This window comes from Hordeum vulgare, chromosome 1H (genome assembly GCF_904849725.1).
Source record: "Hordeum vulgare subsp. vulgare chromosome 1H, MorexV3_pseudomolecules_assembly, whole genome shotgun sequence".
NCBI lineage: Eukaryota > Viridiplantae > Streptophyta > Magnoliopsida > Poales > Poaceae > Hordeum > Hordeum vulgare.
The window spans coordinates 509225092-509246863 of record NC_058518.1 but is presented as its reverse complement, the minus strand read 5'-3'; the positions used below and the strand labels follow the sequence as shown (position 1 = coordinate 509246863).

General features: G+C 49.3%; 3 protein-coding genes and 1 pseudogene across 3 annotated transcripts; 3 read left to right on the top strand and 1 right to left on the bottom strand.

Moving 5' to 3' along the window:
• The first annotated feature begins 2324 nt into the window (after positions 1 to 2324).
• LOC123452029 (cysteine-rich receptor-like protein kinase 6) lies at positions 2325 to 5561 on the top strand. The gene is made up of 7 exons (XM_045128605.1): positions 2325 to 3273; positions 3726 to 3851; positions 3971 to 4113; positions 4202 to 4412; positions 4527 to 4764; positions 4848 to 4998; positions 5073 to 5561. Exons 1-7 carry the CDS (start codon positions 2424 to 2426, stop codon positions 5355 to 5357), a joined length of 2004 nt encoding a protein of 667 aa, XP_044984540.1. The 5' UTR covers positions 2325 to 2423; the 3' UTR covers positions 5358 to 5561.
• Positions 5562 to 6381: 820 nt separating this feature from the next.
• Positions 6382 to 8503, bottom strand: LOC123420874 (glucan endo-1,3-beta-glucosidase 13-like). Its single transcript, XM_045107453.1, has 2 exons — positions 6663 to 8503; positions 6382 to 6580 (listed from the first exon to the last, which is right to left on the bottom strand). The coding sequence occupies exons 1-2, from the start codon at positions 8323 to 8325 to the stop codon at positions 6546 to 6548; spliced, it is 1698 nt and encodes a 565-aa protein (XP_044963388.1). The 5' UTR covers positions 8326 to 8503; the 3' UTR covers positions 6382 to 6545.
• A 3198-nt stretch (positions 8504 to 11701) lies between these two features.
• LOC123420860 lies at positions 11702 to 13332 on the top strand. The gene is made up of 2 exons (XM_045107443.1): positions 11702 to 12758; positions 12938 to 13332. Exons 1-2 carry the CDS (start codon positions 12140 to 12142, stop codon positions 12970 to 12972), a joined length of 654 nt encoding a protein of 217 aa, XP_044963378.1. The 5' UTR covers positions 11702 to 12139; the 3' UTR covers positions 12973 to 13332.
• LOC123423742 lies at positions 12179 to 12262 on the top strand (annotated as a pseudogene).
• Positions 13333 to 21772: the final 8440 nt, after the last annotated feature.

The following is a 21772-nucleotide window of genomic DNA, read 5'->3' as shown; positions in this document are numbered from 1 at the left end:
TGCCGGCTCGTCCGGCAGACTATGTGGACTCCAAAGTCCAAGCTTGGTGGTATGGCTAGATAGACACTAGCAGCATGTCGAGTCCACGGTCGTGGAAACACATTCATCGCCCCTGAAAGCAACTCTAGAAGAGCTGTCATATTAGGTTGATCGTCATAATAATCGTTTGTATCGTAACCACAGCCAAAAAAGCTTCTTTGATAGAGTCGTCATAATAATCATACACCTGTGGTTGTTTCACCCGGAAGATCGCCAACTAATGTATGCCATGTGTTTTGCATCTGATCCCATCCACGCACATGAAATCCAACCAGGTTTTTCATCGGAGTGCACGTATTTGTGGGCATATAAACCCATATCGTCTCGCTTTGCCGACACCACTCCACCCATATCTTCCCTAATCCTCGTCGCCACCACTCACACCCACCACCTCCCCTGCTCTATATGTTTCCCTTCACCGTTTCTCTTCACTGGGGCCGCAACACTCACCTCATCGACCATGTCATGGTTGCACCATCCTCACGAACCTTCCCGGGAAACGAAAGATGACATTGCTGAAAGATAATTCTAGGAGAAGACAAAGGACTACACCTAGTGGGTCGAGGAGGACGCGTATCGTAAGGCTGAATTAGCCGTCGATCTGTCCCACTCCCCGTTGTCCTCACATAATTTGCCTACATGTTGATACCGCCAAGACAGCAATGGACACCATGCTTACACCGGCTTGAAGAACTATGGCCTTATCCCGCTTCCATGAGACAGTGTCATTTGCTAACCATTTGGCCATGGTAGTCGCAACAGCAGTAAGCATCGATTGTGTGCAAGTCAATTCCAAATGGAACAAAAGTCCGTAGTTCAAATTCTTGTTCAGATGGTTGTTCAAATCCTAGTTGTAACCCATGTTCAAATCTAGCATGAAAAAACTTCCATTATTTAGGTGCGGAAGAAAGAGGTCTTGTAGCCAATGACAAATGATTCCCAATGTTTCTTTTAAGGCTATGCTTATGACAATTCTAAGTCTGTGCATGGCCTTGGGAACCTCTATATTATTATGGAAGACGCTCCATACAGAAGATGGCAGTCGATATTATGACGACTTTGTTTGAGTAGCTCTAAATCGATCACCTCATTGTGTCACTACAGCTATTGGTTACTGTTTTCAGCTCAAGTTTAGTTACTCCATTCTCTCAAAGGTTTCTACCAGAATTCAAATTGGCCGAGTGCTATGTCTTCAGATATGCACAAGTAAACATTTGTAACTTTTGTTGCTAATATGTACTAGAATGAACGAGATCTACCACCATTTTTAATGACATCGAATGGTATATCCATAAATTTGATTTAACTTTTGCAACGTTGAAACACCGATTACAACATAAACATTGCCTTTTACTACAAGCACAAGACGCAGAAACAACGAGTACAACATAAACATTGCCTATTACTACAAGCACAATAGCGAGACACTATAGTGAAAAATATAGGGTTTCATCACTACTTGGATGTTGTACGGCCTCCCATTTAACCACGGCACGTGTACCTTAATATAGTACAGATGGAAGCGCTCGTATAATCACACACACACACACACACACTCAATTCATGTGAGCACCGTCGAGAGACTGAATCGGCATATCATCTTGAGATTTACGAAGTCATCGTAGGTGCCTTGTCGTCGACGGGAACGTCTGTTTCCATTGAATTCGCATCGCAGAAAACCATGAAATAAATTCAGAAATAATGCGAGCACCAGGACTTGAACCCTCGTGGGCTGGGGATACCATTGTCCCTCTAACATATCAACCACATATATTTTTACTGAACAGAGTGCAATCGAAGTCGCTTACATATACGAGTATACACTCAACCCTATGAACGCACGAATGCACATCCTATCACTATGAACACTTTCGAGAAACTGAGCCGACATCATCTTGAGATTGACGAAGTCGTCATAGACGCCTTCGTAGTCGACGTGAATGTCTCCTTCCACTAAACACACATCATCAAAAGGTCTGGAATAAATCCAGAAAAATGCAAGCACCAATGTCAAAGTCTAAGACTTGAATTCTGATGGACTGTCCTCTAACTATCCAACCACAGATTGGTTGAACATGGCATGTGTACCTGACGGCACAGACCCGCATGATGGATCATTAAATGGGTAAATACTAGCAAATATTGTACTAAATGGTGTAAGAACTTACAAAACTCTCGTTAAATGGGATAATCCGGATTAAAAACCGGTAAATGAAATAATTTGTGTATAAAAATGTTTATTCAGAAATTAAGCACGACCCTGGCTAGTTGAAGTGAGTGGATGGCGGCTTCCACTGCACTCGCCAACTTGCTATTAATTTTTTCCACGTCTTCAAAAGCCACATCCTCCTCCCTCTGCTCTTCTTCTTCCACCGTGTTGTTCAATGGCGGCTCACCGTGTCGCCCTGTGTGTGCTCATCCTTGCCGTCGCACTGCTCGCGCCCAGCCGCCACGTCGCCGGAGAACCGTGGCAAGTGTGCGGCGACAGCGGCGAATACGACGACAAGAGCGAGTACCAGGCCAACCTCAACCTCGTCGCCCACGCGCTCCCCAAGAAGGCCTCGGCGTCGCGCAACCTCTTCGCCACCGCCGAGGCCGGCGCTGTCCCGGAGAAGGTCACGGCCCTCGCGCTCTGCCGCGGCGACGCCACCTCCAGGGCCTGCTCCACCTGCCTCGCCAACGCCTTCGACAACCTCCCCAACGTGTGCCAGGGCTCCAAGGACGCCGTCATCTACTACGACGCCTGCATGCTCCGCTACTCCGACGTGCAGTTCCTCTCCGCCGACGACTCCGGTCCCATGGGCTTGGACCTCAGCATGACGGTCCGCAACTCCGTGAACGCCACGTCGGAGCCTGGCCGGTTCGAGCGCGTCGTGGCCGCGCTCATGAACGCCACCGCCGACTACGCCGCGTACAACTCCACCCGGCGGTACGCCACCGGCCAGGCCGACCTCGACCGGGAGTTCCCCAAGGTGTACAGCTGGGCGCAGTGCACCCCGGACCTGACGCCGGGAAGGTGCCGGGACTGCCTCGCCCAGATCTTGGCGCAGCTGCCGCTGCAGTTCACGGACGGTATCGGAGGCAGGCTTCTTGCTCCCCGATGCAGCTTCCGGTACGAGACCAAGCCCTTCATGACCGGCCCAGTGATCGTGCAGCTGCCAGCAACGTCGGCCACCTCTGGAGCACCGGCGCCGGCCGTAGCCCCCACCGCTCCTGCGCCGGCGACACCACAGGGTCAGATCTTCTTAACTTTTAGTTGGACTACTCCCTTTTTATTTACTTTGCGTATTAGAGTTGGCTAAAGTCAAACTTGGTAAGATTTGATCAAGCCTATAGAAAATAAGACAAATACTTACCATAACAAATACATATTATGTTAATATTTCTACCTATACACTTTGTTAAAATTTATAAATCTTGACTTTGACCAAAGCTAATATGCGGAGTAAATAAAAATGGAGGGGTACTGTCTTTCACTTTAGCGTTTCCTCCGCTCTTCTCTTCTTCCTCTGCATTTCTCCGCTCTGCTCTGTTTTCCTCTCTACGTATTCAGCTTCTAACGGACGTGAGTGAAACGACAATTCATGACAAATCTTATATTCGAACTCAAAAGATCATCATGCGATATTTCAGTTCACGTTTGCTACACTCGTCTGACATGGCATGAGTCATCTCAAATTGTACAGGGAGAAAGTACAGTGTTCCTGGCATGGTTCTTATAATTCTCTTGCCTACAATAGCAGCCATAAACCTCATTGTTTGGCTCTTTTCATGGAGGAGGAGGCAGGCACTTGCAAAGGCAAAGCAACCGGGTATGTATGTCACTTTGTCACTCAAAAACCCCTAGTTGTAGTGCGTGCCAGGGCCTAAAATGAAACAATTTATTTACTTGTGTCGACCTGTGTTCACAATGGCATCTCTATTCAAACAGGTCCAGATTATTCCAGTGATGAAGCACATGACATGGAAAGTGTGGAGTCAATGTTAATCGACATTTCAACTTTGCGGGCTGCAACCGAGGATTTTGCAGAAAGCAACAAACTCGGCGAAGGTGGATTTGGCCCCGTGTACAAGGTAGTGAGCTAACCTATATATCTTGAAACAAGTAGGCACAACACTGGAAAATTGGTGGTTTAGCAAAACTTTCATACAATTTGATCAGGGTACTCTCCTAAGCGGCGACGAGATCGCAGTGAAGAGAATGTCCAAGACCTCAACACAAGGAGTGGAGGAGCTCAAGAATGAGCTCGCCTTAGTTGCAAAGCTGAAGCACAAGAACCTTGTCAGACTTGTGGGTGTCTGCTTGGAGCAACAAGAGAGGCTGCTCATCTATGAGTTTGTTCCTAACCGCAGCCTCGACCTGATCCTTTTCGGTAACTAGTTGAGCCATGATTCTGCCGTCCATTTTCTCCTCAGATTGAAATAATAATATAACATCACATAGATCTTATACTATCATTTTCTAATTCTTCTGATGAAAAACACAGATGAAGAGAAACGTCGGCAATTGGATTGGGAAACGAGGTTCAAGATCATAAATGGAGTCGCTCGTGGCATACAGTACCTCCATGAAGACTCTCAACTCAAAGTAGTCCATCGTGACCTCAAAGCGAGCAACGTCTTGTTAGACATGAACATGAACCCGAAGATCTCGGATTTCGGCCTGGCCAAGATTTTCGGGAGAGACCAGACCCAGGGCGTGACGAACCGCGTCATCGGCACATAGTAAGTAGTATCATAAATGTCGTTAAGTTTTCCAGTATAGTAGGGAAATTACCAACGACAATGAATTCTTGTTGTTGGTTCAGTGGATACATGGCGCCAGAGTACGTGATGCGTGGGAATTACTCTGTGAAATCAGACGCGTTCAGCTTTGGCGTTTTGGTTCTGGAGGTCGTGACTGGAAAGAAGAACAGTGACTGCTGCAACACTCAGCAATCACAGGATCTCTTGACCACAGTATGCACTTTTTATTTGAAAATCTAGCTAACATGCAGTGCATCTTGGCTCATCGATCGTACACAATTGTGCAGGTATGGGAGCATTGGACTGCCGGAACAGTGTTGGAGATGGTAGACCCATGCATGGACAAGAACTTCTCGGAGAGCGATGCGGTGAGGTGCATCCATGTCGGGCTTTTGTGCATCCAGAGCAGCCCGGAAGACCGGCCGATGATGTCGATGGTGGCCATGATGCTCGGCAGCGACACATTCCCTCTGCCCGCTCCGTCGAAGCCGGCCTTATACTCTACAAACGTTGGTGCCAATTCAAGCACCGGGTCAAGCATGTCGATCCCATCAGTGCAGGCCCGGTCATAGCTAGTAGATTTTTCTTCATCGCAACAACTTACAGCCGAAATGGCCAATGCGTCTCTGGTGTCATTGCATCCGAATTGGAAGAATAATTTAAAATTTTCAGCAAGAGTCAAAAAATTCCAGAATTTGTTTGGAGTCAAACTCGTGCGAAAAGTTTCGTGAAAGAATAGTTAATTCGACCATTTCAAGGACCAAGAAAACAAATTTAAGATTACAAAAAAAACATGAATAACAAACTCCTTTTATAAAGTGTCATTTTTTTTCTGACTATAATACAACGAGTCATCCCTCCGTGAAACTTTTTATTACGCTAGACCATGTTAGTTACAAAAAAGTCTCCGAATTTTTTGAATCTTTTTTTTTCTAAAATTAAAATTTAATATATTTTGGGTGTATTTGTCCATGTTCAAAGATATGCGTAACAATTTCAGTTACGAATTAACTTTTTTACTCTAAGGAGGGTGTGTGCACACAACTCTAGCTATCACGATTATCTTTGGTTCATATATGAGGCCTACAGATTTGCTATTCAGCAACTTAGGCCTTCCGTAATGGTAGTATCTTGACACAATATCATAGGCAAAATGCTGACGTGGCACTATATTTATTGAGGAAAGAGGAGGTTGTTGTATCTTATTTAGGATACGGCTCTTGCACGGTATCATAGGCAAAATAACTTGTTAGACCAATCACATATTAGTATGAGGCCAAAATCATTAAATACATGCTTACTAAGATACGACACTTAACATACAATACATTAGGATGGTTGTATCTAACGATCGCATACTACCTAGAATACCGCGCTAAGAGACAATGCATTACGGAAGGCCTTATCGAGCATCTTATCAGCATGTTTAGTTGTAGTTGGCGTTGGCAGGCCGTACATGTGATATGTATGAAGATTGGGAGTTGTTGGCCAGAGAGGGTGCACGGTGAGATGGTAATGCCGTGAAAGAAAATGAAAAGTAAAAATAAATAAAAAATACACACATGAATCTCTGCGTAAGATTATTGACATATGATTTAGATGTGCGATATTTATGACACTTCAAGATATGCTTTAGGAAATTTTATTAAATAAGCCATCTAGTTTTACATTTGAAAACTAGACCTTGTTGACAGCAGAGGATAATAATCCGTAAGGACCAATTATTTCTTAATCTCGTAGGTCGCTACAGTTTCTTCAGCTCAGGCCCCTGACGGCAGCACGCAGTTGCCGATCTCTGTAAAGAGTGGAACGAAATCACCATCAACAAACAGAAACTTCTTGAGGAATCAGAGTCAGGAATTAAGAAGTGAACTTACTTGGTGCTTGCCGGACAATGGCGCCGGCCCCGGCGAAGTCGCACGTTCCGGTGGCCCGGCCACGCCGCTGGTAATAGTCGTTGAATGCAAAGGACGCATGCGCGACCTTGGTGTCGGGGTCGAAGCACCGTGCTCCGGGCTGGATGTCCGTGCAGTCGGCGCCGCCGTGGCCGCAGGCGTAGTCCAGCGCCATCTGTAGCCGCACGTCGCCCACCGCCGCGTTCGCCACACACCAGCTTGGGCTCGGGTCGCACGCACCTGATGGTGCCTGGTTGACAATGGTGCCGGCGCCGCCGAAGTCGCACGCGCTGCTGGCCCGGCCGTTCTTTTGGTAGTAGTCGTTGAAGGCGTAGGACGCGTGCGCGAGCTTGGTGTTGGGCTCGTAGCAAGGCTTCCCTGGCTGGATGGCGCCGCAGTCCGCCCCGTGGCCGCATGCGTAGTCCAGCGCCGCCTGCAAGGCCGCGTCCCCGACCGTCGGGTTCGCCACGCAATAGCTTGCCTGCAAGGGCCCGCCGATGGTGCCGCCATGAACGAAGTCGATAGGGCTCGGGTACACGGGCTGCTCGTTCGGGTAGAACAACCCAAAATCCTGCTCGTCTGCCGGCTTGCTGTTCTCGTTGAAGAGGGCGAAGATGTACACGTTCATATCGGTGTTGGGACGGTGCGGGGTGCCGCGGACAGCGCTGGCGGCGACCGGGCTGCGTCCGTTCGTGGCGGCGGAGTTACCCTGCAGCACTTGGAGGGTGAGACCAGCCATGAAATCTTGGGCGTTTTGTGGGGTTCCCACGCCTTTGTGGCCTTGGTTTGGGTACCCATGCTCCCCATGGTGGACGTTTGGGGTTCCCCCTCCTCCTGCCGTCAGCTTCCTCATCCCCCCGACGTGCATGCTGGAGGACGGGAGCTTCTCCACCGCATAGTAGACTGCGTCGAGCTCAGCGTCGAAGAGGCTATAATATGTTTGCCCACTAACCTTGTCAAGCACGCCGTCGTTGGGGCGGAACAAGAGGTAGTTAATGGACATGCCTGGGGTATTGAGGTACGCGATGTATGGGTAGAAGTTCACCATGAGATACGACCCGGTCTGCTGCAAGAAGTCGACCATGGGGCTCATCACCGACATTGCGATGTCGTCCTTGAACGCGCCGGCGGACGGCGGGAACGACGTCTTGAGCGCGTCAAACGCGATGGGGGTTGTCACCTTCACGGCGTCAGCCAGACCAACGGTAACCAGCGCCGCATGCACGTTCTTCATGGCCATGACGAGCTGAGAGTTTAGATGGCTAGCCTCCTTAAACACCTCGTTCCCGATCGTCACGCCATTGATCAGCGTGGCCGGGTAGTAGGCCTTCACATTGTTCTGCACCCACTGCAGTGCGAAATTATTTTGGTCGGCCGCCGCCAGCGGCAGCTCCTCATTGGTTAGCTCCACTGTGACCTTGATGTTGGTGTTGGCCAGCGAGCGCAGCACCGTCGGGTCGGTGTCGTAGATTCTCACCATGGTGATGCCGTTCTTCTTGAGCAGTCGCACCACGGATGCCGGGTCCGGCAAGTCTGTCGCCACCCTCCCGTAGCAGACGCCCACCTCGCCACCCTCCGCAGCATGGGAGAAGAAGAGCAGCGGCAATGCTGCGCCGAGGACGACAACAAGGAGGTGAACCATCATCGGTACCTAGTGTGGAGTGGAGTGGGCTAGCCAGGGCCTAATGGAGACCAGGATCAATCTCGAGCTGATGAGTTGAGAATGAACTCGGTAGGGGGTTTGGAATTTATAGCCGGGCAGGCACCAATGCTACTACTAACATGCATGATGCATGGAGGTAGATATTGCTACATTTCTCTTTGGGCAAGACGATCGATGTGGCAACCAAAACTGGGACAGCTACCGATAACAGCGTAGCATGCACAGTAATGCTAGAGGGCTCTCTACAGAAGATTTACAGGCTCGTTAGTTATGATTGGTTGAAACTTGATTAAAGAGGACGGTCCTGTTGGGACATAAGCCGCGGCGAGGCGTCGAACGAGCCGGGCGCGTGTATGGGCACGTGCGGTGCCCGGCACGCTAGACGCGTCGGGTCCGCGACGTTAGGTGTGCGTGCGTGCGTGTAGGAGCTGCATGGGCATGTCCGTGCGGGTGTAGCCTATGCGTTGTGTTCGTTGGCGCAAAGGGCGCGGGGTAGACCGCGTCGGGGCGCTGGACCCGGTCGCGCGGATCGCGTGCGGGCGCGGCGGGAGCTCGGGCCGGGAGCGCAGGGACGTGGGCGAGTGTGCGACGAGGGCCCGTCGTGGGCGCAACGTAAGGCGCTGGTGGATGCGTGTATAAACTTCTTGTACCCCGTGTGTTGTACTGGCGAGGAGGACAGCTGAGTTCGAGCTCAGGTGAAATATATAGAGCGCGCTGTTCGCGGTGGCGGAGGTGTTCGAGCGCCGAGAAATTCATTGTGTCCATCCCTCCCTCTCTGCACCTTGTCTCCGGCGATCACCGGGGCGGGGTGGTTCCATTTTCCATCTAACATTTGGTATCAGAGCCTCGTGTGATCAGGGAGCTCGATGGCCATGGCGCTGGTCCCGTACTCCGGCGGGTCTGGGACGACGATGGTGACGTCGGTCCCGATGCTTACGGGGGCAAACTACACCACCTGGGCCATCAAGGTGGAGGCTGATCTCGACGCCGCCGGGCTCTGGGAGGCGGTCGTGCCGCCGGAGGAAGCTACGTCAGCGGTGATCGCGAAGAAGGACAAACCTGCGCGCGCGTATCTAATGCGGGCACTCGCCGACGATCTGCTGCTGCAGGTCGCGTCGAAGAAGACGGCGGCAGAGATTTGGGCGAGCTTGCGGACTAGGTTCGTGGGTGCGGTCCGCGTACGTGCGGCGAGGCTCGGGACGCTACTGGGGGAGTTCGAGCTCCTGCGCATGGCGGAGGCCGAAACCCTAGACGCGTTCGCCGGAAGGCTTGAAGGCATGGCGGTACTGTACGCGGCGTTGGGCTCAACCCTGGAGGACTCCGCGCTCGTCAAGAAGCTGCTCGACTCGGTGCCGGACCGCCTGTACGCGGCGGTGGCCGGAATCGAGCAGTTCTGCGACGTGAGCACCATGCTCTTCGAGGATGCTCTCGGCCGGCTGAAGGCTTTCGATGAGAGGCTGCAGCGTCGGGGACAGACGGGCGGCGAGCGGGAGGACGGCCAGTTGATGCTCACCGCGGAACAGTGGCGTGCGCGGGAGCGACGGCGAAGTGGTAGGCGAGACGACGACGACGACGGCAACAGCGTGGCGTCCAACGTCAGGAAGAACCGCCGCGGTCGCTGCTACCACTGCGATGAGCGGGGACACTTCAAGAGGGACTACCCTCATCGGAGGAAGGGGCCAGGGGCGGAGGAACATGCATTGCTCGGAGAAGAAGAGCAGCGGCAATGCTGCGCCGAGGAGGACAACAAGGAGGTGAACCATCATCGGTACCTAGTGTGGAGTGGAGTGGGTTAGCCAGGGCCTAATGGAGACCAAGATCAATCTTGAGCTGATGAGTTGAGAATGAACGGTAGGGGTTTTGGAATTTATAGCCGGGCAGGCACCAATGCTACTACTAAGAGCATCTCCAACAGCCGTCCTTCGCGCCGCGTCCAAAAAATGCGTTTGCCGCGCGCGCTTCTGCTGGTTTAGCACGGGGTTAGGCGCATGCTCCAGCAGCCGCGCTATAATGCAGCGCGCGCGCGCCGCTCCAGCAGTGTCCAAAAATGCAGACGCCGCGGTAGCCGGACGCAGAACGGCGGCGCGATGGCATGGTGGCGCGTCGGGGGCGGGGCGCTAGAGCGGTGGCGGCACGCTGGAGCGGCGGTGGCGCGAGAGGCAGAGGGAGAGAGAGAGTGGAGCGGTGGCGGCGCGAGGGAGCGGCAGAGCTGCGCTTCTATAGGCGCGCGCGAAGCGGCGCGGCAAAAATGGTGCGCGAGCTGCCGCCTTTTCGCACGCGCGCGCAACCTTTTACCGCGCGCGCTGTTTTCCTGCCGCCGCTGGAGCGCGCCATTCCGCCCCGCGCGCTAAAATGGCGGTTTACCGCACGCACCCCTTTTCGCGCGTCCGTTGAAGATGCTCTCTCTCTGCACCTTGTCTCCGGCGATCATCGGAGCGGGGTGGTTCCATTTTCCATCTAACAGGTCCCACCAATAAAAATCAGGAAAGGACAATTAGATTAGACCGCGTTAGCATTTCGTAAAAGTGTGTTAGAATCTGTCCGTATCTTTAGCATTTTTGTAGCATGCATGTATGCCGGCCGTGCCTAACTTGGACTGGTCGAGTCGTCGATGGACGACTGGCTTGAGAGAGACATACAAGCTTGCACCTAAACCCAACAGACAAAATGCTCACTAATGGCAGTATCCGCGGGATACCCTTTCTCTTGTCTTGTACGTCCGATGCTCGCCGGCATCAAACTAGTGGCAGTATGATGACACTACAAGTCTGGATCAAACGCAGAGCATGGAGTGCTCTTGGTTCCTGCCTGCTACTTTCCAGCGTTTGTCAACACGTGTGGAAAAAGACTAGGGAGGATGCCAGTCAATGTAGTACCTAACATACACTACTTGAACCTCTTGACGCATGGGGTGCTTCATTATCATGATAGACACACATTGTTGTCTTGTATCGACAACGTCGCTCTTGCAACCGTCTGTCCCGTGCGCCTCCAGTTGCCCGGTATATCGTCCCATTCATATACTTTGTCTCGTATACAAAAACGTCGTTGGGGTGCTTCATTATCATGATAGACACACATTGTTGTCTTGTATCGACTGTTAGACATTGTAATATTAGGGGTGCGTGTCTGTTTAAGTTAGGATTGATCTTGTAGATATATCCTCTGTATAGATAAAGATCAATCCTAACCTTCTTGTAAATCTTGTGTATTTGGTTGGCTTAGGCCCTGTATAAACACGCATACGTCCCTGCATAACGCATACGCTTCTACCCCAGTTATTTTCACATGGTATAAGAGCCTCCCTCTTCCCATCTATGTCCAACCCTCCTCCTCCACCACCACCGTCGCGATGAACTCCTCCACCTCCCTTGCTGCCCTTGGACACACAATCATCGAGAAGCTTTCCCGAGAGAATTTTTTGATGTGGAAGGCACAGGTTCTTCCCCACATCAGGGTTGTCGGCCTGATGGGGAATCTAGATGGTACCTCTGCGGCGCCCCCTGCTGTTGTGACCATGGAGACGGAGGTCTCCGGGAAGAAGGAGTTGATCTCAGCTCCCAACCCGGCGTACACCGCGTGGTACAGCCAGGACCGACAGGTCCTGACTTTCCTCCTCGCATCCCTCTCCCGGGATGTACTCCTGCAAGTCCACACCATCATCACCTCCTCCGGCGTGTGGCAGATGATACTCATGCTCTTTGCGGCATAGTCCCGTGCTCGCAAGATTCAACTTCGTGACCAACTATCTACATCTCGCAAAGGTGATCTCTCCGCTGCTTCCTATTATACTAAGATGAAAGGCATCGCAGATGAACTTGCGGCGGCCGGGACTCCTGTTGATGAAGATGAGGTTGTCTCTCATATCCTGCACGGTTTGGATTCGGACTACAACTCCTTTGTGTCTGCAATCTCAACCCGTGCAGCAGCAGACAATCCCATCGGCCTCGGTGAGCTGTTTTCTCTACTCCTCTCTGCCGAAACAAGGATTGAATGCCAAAACACTACTGCCGCCCACTCCATCAACCTCGCCTCCAAAGGGGGCGGCCGTGGTGGCCCTGCTCGTTCTTCTGCTGGTGGTGGTGCCCCCTTCACCAACACCTTCGGCACCTCTGCTACACCACCAGGAGGAGGCGTTGCTCATCCTCAAGGCCCTCTCATCTGCCAGATCTGCAAGTATGCTGGCCACGGTGCTTGGTCCTGCAAAAAGCGCTTCGACAAGACCTTCAACAACAACCCCAAGCGCCAAGGCAATCCTCCCAAGTCTGCCAATGCCGCTGCTCCCTCCTATGGTGTTGATACTAAGTGGTATCTCGACACGGGGCCGACGGATCATGTGACCGGTGAGCTAGAGAAGCTTACGGTTTGTGATCGCTACACCGGGCCGGAACAAATCCATATAGCAAATGGTCAAGGTATGGAAATTGCACATATTGGTCATGCACTTCTTCCTACCCCTCATGAGTCTCTCAAGCTAAATAATATTCTTCATGTACCTAGTGCCACCAAAATTCTTCTTTCCGGCCATCACCTCGCCAAAGATAATGATGCCTATCTTATTATTTACCCTGAGTTCTTTTCTATGAATGATCAGGCAACGGGGAACACAATTCTTCACGGTCCAAGTAGAGATGGACTCTACCCAATCAATGGCCGGCCAGCTATCCATGGGCGTCAGGTTCTTGGAGTCGTCAAGCCATCTACCTCTAGGTGGCATAGGCGTCTAGGACACCCATCCTTCCCAGTGGTGCAGCAAATTCTTCGTAATCATCATCTTCCCGTGACCAATAAAACCGACCATCATTTAGTTTGTGATGCTTGTCAAATGGCTAAGAGCCATCAACTCCCTTACTCTCGTTCAACTAGTGTATCTCATGCTCCTTTAGAGCTTATTTTTTCCGATGTATGGGGCCCTGGGCCTCTTTCTGTAGGCAAACAAAAATACTATGTTAGTTTCATCGATGATTTTAGTAAGTTCAGCTGGATTTATCTTATCAAACATAAGTCTGATGTGTTCCAAAAGTTTCACCTCTTTCAAGCTCTAGTTGAACGCCTATTTGATAAGAAAATCATTGCCATGCAAACTGAGTGGGGAGGTGAATATCAAAGTTGAATCAATTTTTTGAAAGCATTGGGATTACACATCATGTTTCCTGCCCTCATGCTCATCAACAAAACGGTTCTGCTGAACGCAAACACCGTCACATTGTTGAAGTAGGCCTCTCTCTTTTAGCCCATGCATCCATGCCACTCAAGTTTTGGGATGAGGCTTTTCTCACGGATGTCTACCTTATAAATAGGGTTCCTAGTCGTGTCATTCATAACCAAACCCCACTTGAACGTCTCTTTAACATCGCAACTGATTATTCTTCCCTTCGTATTTTTGGGTGTGCAGTTTGGCCGAACTTGCGCCCCTTCAACAAACACAAACTTGAGTATCGTTCTAAACAATGTGTGTTTCTTGGCTACGGTCCACTCCACAAAGGGTATAAATGCCTTGATGTGTCCACGGGTCGGGTCTATGTCTCTCGTGATGTTATCTTTGATGAGCACATTTTTCCCTTTGCTGCCCTACACCCTAATGTCGGTGCCCAACTTCGTGCGGAACTCGTTCTTTTACCTTCTCTTTTCCCCCACAGCCACCCCAAGTACCTCTAGAGGAAGTGTATACTAATACTGTGTCTATTTCCCATACCAGTGTACCAGGATCTAGCGAAAATTGTGCAGAAAATGGTGATTTATGCAGGTAACACATGCTATAGAATCGCCAGCCGCAGCAAATCCCACCGGCGCGGATTCTCCTGCAGATCTTCCTGCCAGATTCGCCTCGGGATCGCCAGCGTCAGGCGCATCAGCTACGGGATCTGCGCGCCTATCCGGCCCGCTCCCACCCGATCATGCCGCCCTACGTGGCGCGGCCTCACGCGCGGGTTCGGACAGCTCCGCCTCAGGCTCGGGTCGGTCTCCCGACATCGACCACCTGCCCGGCCTGGCGCGGGACACGGGACTGTCCCGGTCGGCTGCACAACCCCCCTTGGGTCTGCCCCGGTCGGCTGTCACGCTGGTCCCCTCCTCGGATGCGACGCCCACCTCGGCTGCTGCGGCGCCAACTCCCACTGCATGTGGGCCGCCCTCTCTACAGATCCTGGAGTCGCACGCTTCCGCAGCTTCACCCGACCACGCGTCGGCTCCTGATTCGCTGCATGACGCAGATGACGCTGGATCAACGTCGGCTGCCTCGTCTGATGCCCCTGGAGCACTACGGCGTCGCCAGGCTCTCCTGCCACCTCCGTCGCCTCCTCCTCCTGATCGTCCTCATACACGGTCGCGCAGTGGTACTCTCAAACCCAAAGAATATAAAGATGGTTGTATCCGTTGGGGCTCCTTTTGTTCTACAGGTGAACCACAAAATTTGTCGGAGGCCCTTACTCATTCTCGTTGGAAGGAGGCCATGGATGAGGAGTATCGTACACTTATGGAAAATCGTACGTGGCATCTTGTGCCACACCACAAAGGTACAAATCTCATTGACTGCAAGTGGGTATACAAGATTAAACGTAAGTCTGATGGCAATGTTGATCGTTATAAAGCACGGTTGGTTGCAAAGGGTTTTAAACAGCGTTATGGTCTTGATTATGAGGACACCTTTAGCCCTGTTGTCAAAGCTGCCACTATCAGATTAATTTTGTCTATAGCTGTCTCTAAAGGTTGGTGCATGCGACAGTTGGACGTCAAGAACGCGTTTTTACATGGTGTTCTGGAAGAGGATGTGTTCATGAAACAACCTCCTGGGTATGTGGATCCACAGTCACCTCATTTTGTTTGCAAACTTGATAAAGCTCTCTATGGTCTTAAACAGGCACCAAGAGCCTGGTACTCACGTCTCTCTTACAAGCTGCAGTCACTTGGTTTTCTGCCTTCTAAGTGTGATACATCTCTGTTTCTATACTCTCGGGCTGGTATAACCATTTTTATGCTTATCTATGTGGATGATATTATTGTCACCAGTTCACACCCTCAAGCAGTTGAAGCTCTCCTTGCTGATTTGCGCATAGATTTTGCTCTCAACGATCTTGGCTCCCTCCACTACTGAGGTAACTCATGTTGATGGTGGCATCCTGTTATCTCAAAGTAAGTATTTACTTGAATTACTACAACGAGTGGCTATGCCAGGATGCAAACCTGTTAGCACACCTCTCTCCACCTCTGAGAAGCTGTCCTTGTTTGATGGTCAACCCCTTGGGGATGAGGACTCTACTCAGTACCGAAGTGTTGTTGGAGCATTGCAATATCTCACACTGACTCGTCCTGATATTTCCTTCCCAGTCAATAAGGTTTGTCAATTTTTGCATGCTCCTACTACTGTCCATTGGACTGCTATCAAGAGGATTCTTAGATATTTGCAAGGCACTTTGACTCATGGTCTTTCTATTCGCAAATCTGACTCCATGTTGGTAAGTGCTTTTTCTGATGCTGATTGGACTAGCTGTCCTGATGATAGAAAGTCCACTAGAGGATTTGATGTGTTTGTTGGTAGTAACCTTGTTTCCTGGACTGCTCGCAAGCAACCTACTGTGTCTCGCTCCAGTACTGAAGCTGAATATAAGGCACTTGCCAATGCCACGGCTGAAATCATTTGGGTACAAAATCTCTTGATTGAGTTGGGCATTGCTCATCCTACTGTTGCTTCTCTTTGGTGTGATAACTTAGGTGCAACCTATCTATCCGCCAATCCCATTTTTCATGCTCGTACCAAGCATATTGAGATTGACTATCACTTTATCCGTGAACGAGTTGCTCAGAAGTTATTGCATATTCGGTTCATTCCAACTGGAGATCAAGTGGCGGATGGCTTCACTAAACCGCTTACCGCTCGCCAGTTAGATATTTTTCGTCGCAATCTCAACTTAGATAAGTTGTGATTGAAAGGGAGTGTTAGACATTGTAATATTAGGGGTGCGTGTCTGTTTAAGTTAGGATTGATCTTGTAGATATATCATCTGTATAGATAAAGATCCATCCTAACCTCCTTGTAAATCTTGTGTATTTGGTTGGCTAGGCCCTATATAAACACGCATACGTCCCTGCATAACGCATACGTTTCTACCCAGTTATTTTCACATCGACAACGTCGCTCTTGCAACCGTCTGTCCCGTGCGCCCCCAGTTGACATGTATATCGTCCCATTCATACACTTTGTCTCGTATACAAAAACGTCGTTGGGGTGCTTCATTATCATGATAGACACACATAGTTGTCTTGTATCGACAACGTCGCTCTTGCAACCGTCTGTCCCGTGCGCCCCCAATTGCCCGGTATATCGTCCCATTCATACACTTTGTCTCGTATACAAAACGTCGTTTGCGATTATATATCTGTCCCGTGCGTCAAGTTGTCCAGTTGTACTACCCAATATTGTGTAACATCTCAATTCATGCCGCATGCAGCTCTTGTCTATGCTCTTATAGCGGATTTAGTTGGGGAGAATTAAAACTAGGCAATGGGAATTAATGAGTTTTTTTAACTGATGTGAATTAAGGAGCTTTGCTACATGTACACGAGAATTACGGGACGAGGGAATTACAGGGTGTGATGACAGTTTCTTATTGATCATTAGTAGAGGCATGTGCCTACCCACGTTGAAATCGGAGGGAGGTCATGTTTAAAAAGTTTGAAAGGATCGGAGCCCGTAGAATCTCTGTAAAAGCCTTTTATGTCTAACATTTTTGGGAATTAAGAGGGTAGGAGCCTAAAAATCTGTTGTTTGCTTGGACGGTATGGGAGTTGAGGTGGAAAGGGGAAGAGGAATTAAGAGGGCCAACTCCCGCATATCTATTCCCTCGGGGGGCCGGGTAATTCAGCTGAGACTGGGAATTGACTAAGAAAAAATGTTGTTTAGTTCATTGCACACATAACGCCAAACAAAAATCTTTGCAAATATGTGATATATAATTAGGGTGTGTCTATCACTCTTCTAGATGAGACTTAACCAAGTCACATCCGACTCATATGTCACTTGATTTTTATAAAGATTTGTGCATGTTTTTTATATATTTTACTTGATACACTAGTGGGGATAGGGCCTATAGCCCCGGCCCGTAAGGGGCTTTAGTCCCGGTTCACCAACCGGGACTAAAGGGGCGGGACTAAAGGCCTAACATTTTCGTTCCGGCCCTCTTACACGCCGGGACTAAAGGTGCTCCACGTGGGCGCCTCGTAGCGCCCGAGGGGCAGGCCCTTTAGTCCCGGTTCGTTACACGGTCCAGGACTAAATATTTTCAGATTTTACTGGCTTTTGGGTTTTTTTTTGAATGAAATTATTTTTGGGTTTTAGGGTTTTAGGGTTTAGGTGTTCAGGAGATTAACGTGATGCCTCGTTTGGTGTTCGGGAATTAGTTTTCATATAATTTAAAATAGAAATAATTATGCATATATATATATATATATAAGATTAACTTATCTTATAAGCGATCATATATATACAATTATATGGAGATCTGAATTATCCGGACTAGAGCCCGTCTATTCGATTACATGGACGAACATCAGTAATGGCCCTTAGCTACACTAAATCGTCCTTTGTCTTCTATAGCTTCCGTCCTCAGAAATCCCGCAAGCTCCTCTGCAACAGCAATCACGCGTTGCTCTGGTAGGACCTTCGTCCTCATGGCCGTGTGCTATATAAGAAGAGGAGATGAATATGAATATCAATCATGATAACAAAGAATGACGGGTAAAAATAGAGGTGTGAATGTTCATTGCTTACGTCGAATCTGTGATCCTTGAACTCACAGGTAAACGTGCGAATGGTCTCGCAAACATAGTATTCGCATAGATGCGTTCCCCGTGGCTGCTGGTCGCACTTTACGAGAATAGAATATATATAATCAAAATAATAATCTAGCATCATAAATGTATTGAAAATTAATAGAAGTATATCATACTACTACTTACCTGAGCCGCTCTAAAGGCCAGCTTCTCAGGAAAGTTACCGGGAGTCACGCACTTGAACCGATTCCAAACCCTGCCCGACAAGGATAATGATTTGCTAAGTTTTTCATTAATTGATATATCAGAAAATCATCGAAAGAGACCGATAGAGCGCAAGAATGATTAAAATTACCCTTGGAGCATGTCCTGCAGGCTTTCGAACTGTTTCAAGGGTCTCGGTAATGGGTCGAAGGCATCAACTCTTCCCCTATCAATTTGAATGTCCAACAGAATCCAATGGAAGCTTCACATGTATATATATATATATATGTGTGTGTGTGTGTGTGTGTGTGTGTGTGTGTGTGTGTCAGTAACTTATCAATTACACTTATAAGTGAATGGACACAACAGAGTAAAGACCCTCACCTGAAGTTGTATGGAAACAGTATGTGGTCACAGAAATTTTGATCTCTTAGAAACCTTAGAAGGTTTTCCTCCGTCTCCTTGGGACAATTAGTTAGCGTCGCTATATGTATTTTATCTGGATCAATAAACCCAATATTTAGGATGCTCTTACTTTTACACTCCAGAATCTTCATTCTGCATAATAGAGTACAAGTTATATATAGACAATGAATTGAAATAACTAAACAAGTTATATGTAGACAACGAATTTAAAAACTTACAGACAATAGCAACTCATAAGCGATTTGTCGAGGGCGTCGCCATTGTACATCTGGAAGAGTTCATCAAAGTTGATATGGATTTCTTCGGAGCGGCCGTAGTACTCCTGTGGGACACTCAACACGATCATCGTTCTCCCATTCTTTGATTCACTTAAGTACCATGTATGCAAGTAACGCATATTTGTTGGGAGATCATGTTTGCTCACCAAAGGCTCTCCCATGACAAACTGTGGCTTAGGGGCTACCACAGCCTTGGGTATCCTGTCGTCTTGGGAAGCCAGGAAATCTTCAACCGAGATACCACATTCATCCGCCAACTCCTTTGCTTTTTCAAAAGCTTGCCCCTGCACCGGAGGGGGGACATTCTCGGTTAACACCTTGAGGGGTGGGATCGACTGTTTGGCCTGTTGTCCAAGCTGAGGAACGTCTGATTTTTTCTTGCTTGTAGTTGAACTTGATTTGCTCCCACTTGCACTTGCACGTGACCTGCTCTTTTTCACTTCCTTCTGCAATGTGCGTGTATAGTCATCAGGCTTATAGTGTAAGTCATACTGTGATGGATTGGTTATGAAGTCTTTTTCCCATGCTATGTTCTTCTCGGTGTATTTCGGGCGGGGCTCGGGTTCCTTCCTTTTCATCTGCGCATCATGCTGTTCCTTTGCTATCCTGGCATTTTCCTCGGGGGTACGATCATAAGGTCTGATAGGAAGGTTAGCATGAGGTACCTTTGGGAGGGGCGACAGTTTGCGCTTTGGGGAGCTCTGTCCCTTAGAAATCATCGATGAAGCGTTCTTGCTGGCACGCTTCCGCTTAGTATCATGTGCGGGCGGCGGCGGAGACGGACGACCCAAGTCCGGCGGCGGTGATCGAGATGGACTCGTGTTGTGCTGGCCGACGTCATGTGGAGGGCTTGGAGGTAATGGAGGTGTAGGTGACCTGCGACGACTCGGAGGCGGTGTTGTCCTTGGGGCCGAGCCTGCAAGCTTGATGTAGTTCTTGTCCCATAGGATGACTCCACCCAGTACTTCTTCGAGTGTCCTCTCATCTTCGGGTCCAGCTATGTCGAGCTCCATGTCATTAAACCCCGTCATGATTTCATCCACCCCGACTTTAGCAAAGCCAGCTGGAATCTCACGGCCATGCCAGCGTGCATCAGGGCCAGAAGGTAAAGCTTGTCCGACGGCCACCTTCATGGATATGTTCTTGAATTTCTGATGGAGTTCACATGATGTTGACTCCTTGATTCCATCCACGGGGTAGCCGGGACCGCCCTCTATCATTCTTCGTTCATCGTCGGGCGGGGCCTCAGATTCAGCCACGCTGCTTTTCCGCTTAGATGGGGCGCCGGTAATATCAACAGCAGGATCTTCGTGGCGCTGTACTCCTCTAAGCTCATCAATCTGCTTCCGTTGCTCGTTAATCCTGGCAAGCAACTGGTTGAACTTGTCATTCTCCTCATCCTGCTGCCGCTTCTTTGCTCTCTCTCGGCTTCTGTAAGTGTCTTGGTCTCTGGCAAACCCAAGCCACCACGGGTAAGGAGGACCGAAGCCTCGCGTTCGTCCTCCATGTTCGTCATTGCCGAGGACCAGTGTGAGAAAATCTTTATCTCTATCTGCAGTGAACTTTCTTTGTCCCTCCTTAATTTCTTTCACTATCCTTTTCCAATTCTCCCTGGGTATCCTAAGATTGTCATTGCAGATGAGGTCCCCTGTTGTTTCGTCGTACGACCCAACATGCGCAAGGAACCAATTTCTTAATCTCAATTCCCACTCATCACGGAGTGGCTCAGGTACGACGCCTTTATCTATCAGATCTTGCTCTTTCTTATCCCAGTTTGGGATGGCAGTCTCATAGCCGCCTGGCCCCAGCTTGTGGTGATATTTCTTCTTGTCGGCATTTATCTTGTTCTTTTCTGATAATGCCTGGGCATCTTCTGACTCTTTGTACTCTTGAAATGCCTTCCAGTGATTCGCCTGCTTGGCTAGATACCCCTCGAATACTGACACTTTCTGTGTCTTGAGATAGTTTTTCCATAGCTTCTTCTTCCAGCTACGGAACAGTTCGGCCATCTTCTTCAGAGTCCACTGCTTGACTTTGGCCCTCAGTTTGTCTGCGGCGTCTTCATTCTCACATTCTGGCAGGTTGAAATGTGACATGAGATCATTCCAAAGATTATCTTTCTACCTTTCGGCGACATAGTCACTATCGGCTGCCCCTTTGCGCTTGTTCCACTCCCGAACGCTGATCGGGACGTGATCCCTAACGAGAACTCCGCATTGCTTCTTGAATGTGTCAGCAGCATTCTTAGGAAGCTTGGGTTCGCCCGTAGGAAATATCACCTCAAATGTGTAATGCGTCAGTGCATCCAACTTTCTAGTCGGGCCTCGTTCCGTAGTTTTGCTCGATGTGGAGGCCTAAGAGGGAGAAACATACGTCAAATGAATGTATATGTATGCAATATAGAGCTATCTCCAATATTTTTCACATATTACAAGTGATTGTCGAACTTCATATGTATACCTCGCCGGACTTCTCCTCTTCACCGGCTTCTCCATCAGTGGAGCTATCACCTTCTCCGTCATTGGACCTATCTCCTGCCCCATCGGCTTCATCTTCGTGTCGCTCGACCTCCATTACAACGTCCTGGTTTAGATATGACAACGGAGATTCAGCTGGTTCAACGTCGGGGCCGTCTTTGATTATATCTTCCAGAAGTTCTTCCTCTTCGAGGTTCCTGATATGTGGATCCATAGTTCTGCAAAAAACGGATTCTCTTAACCTTTGTACCAAAAACCAAAGTAGGAGTACTTTTC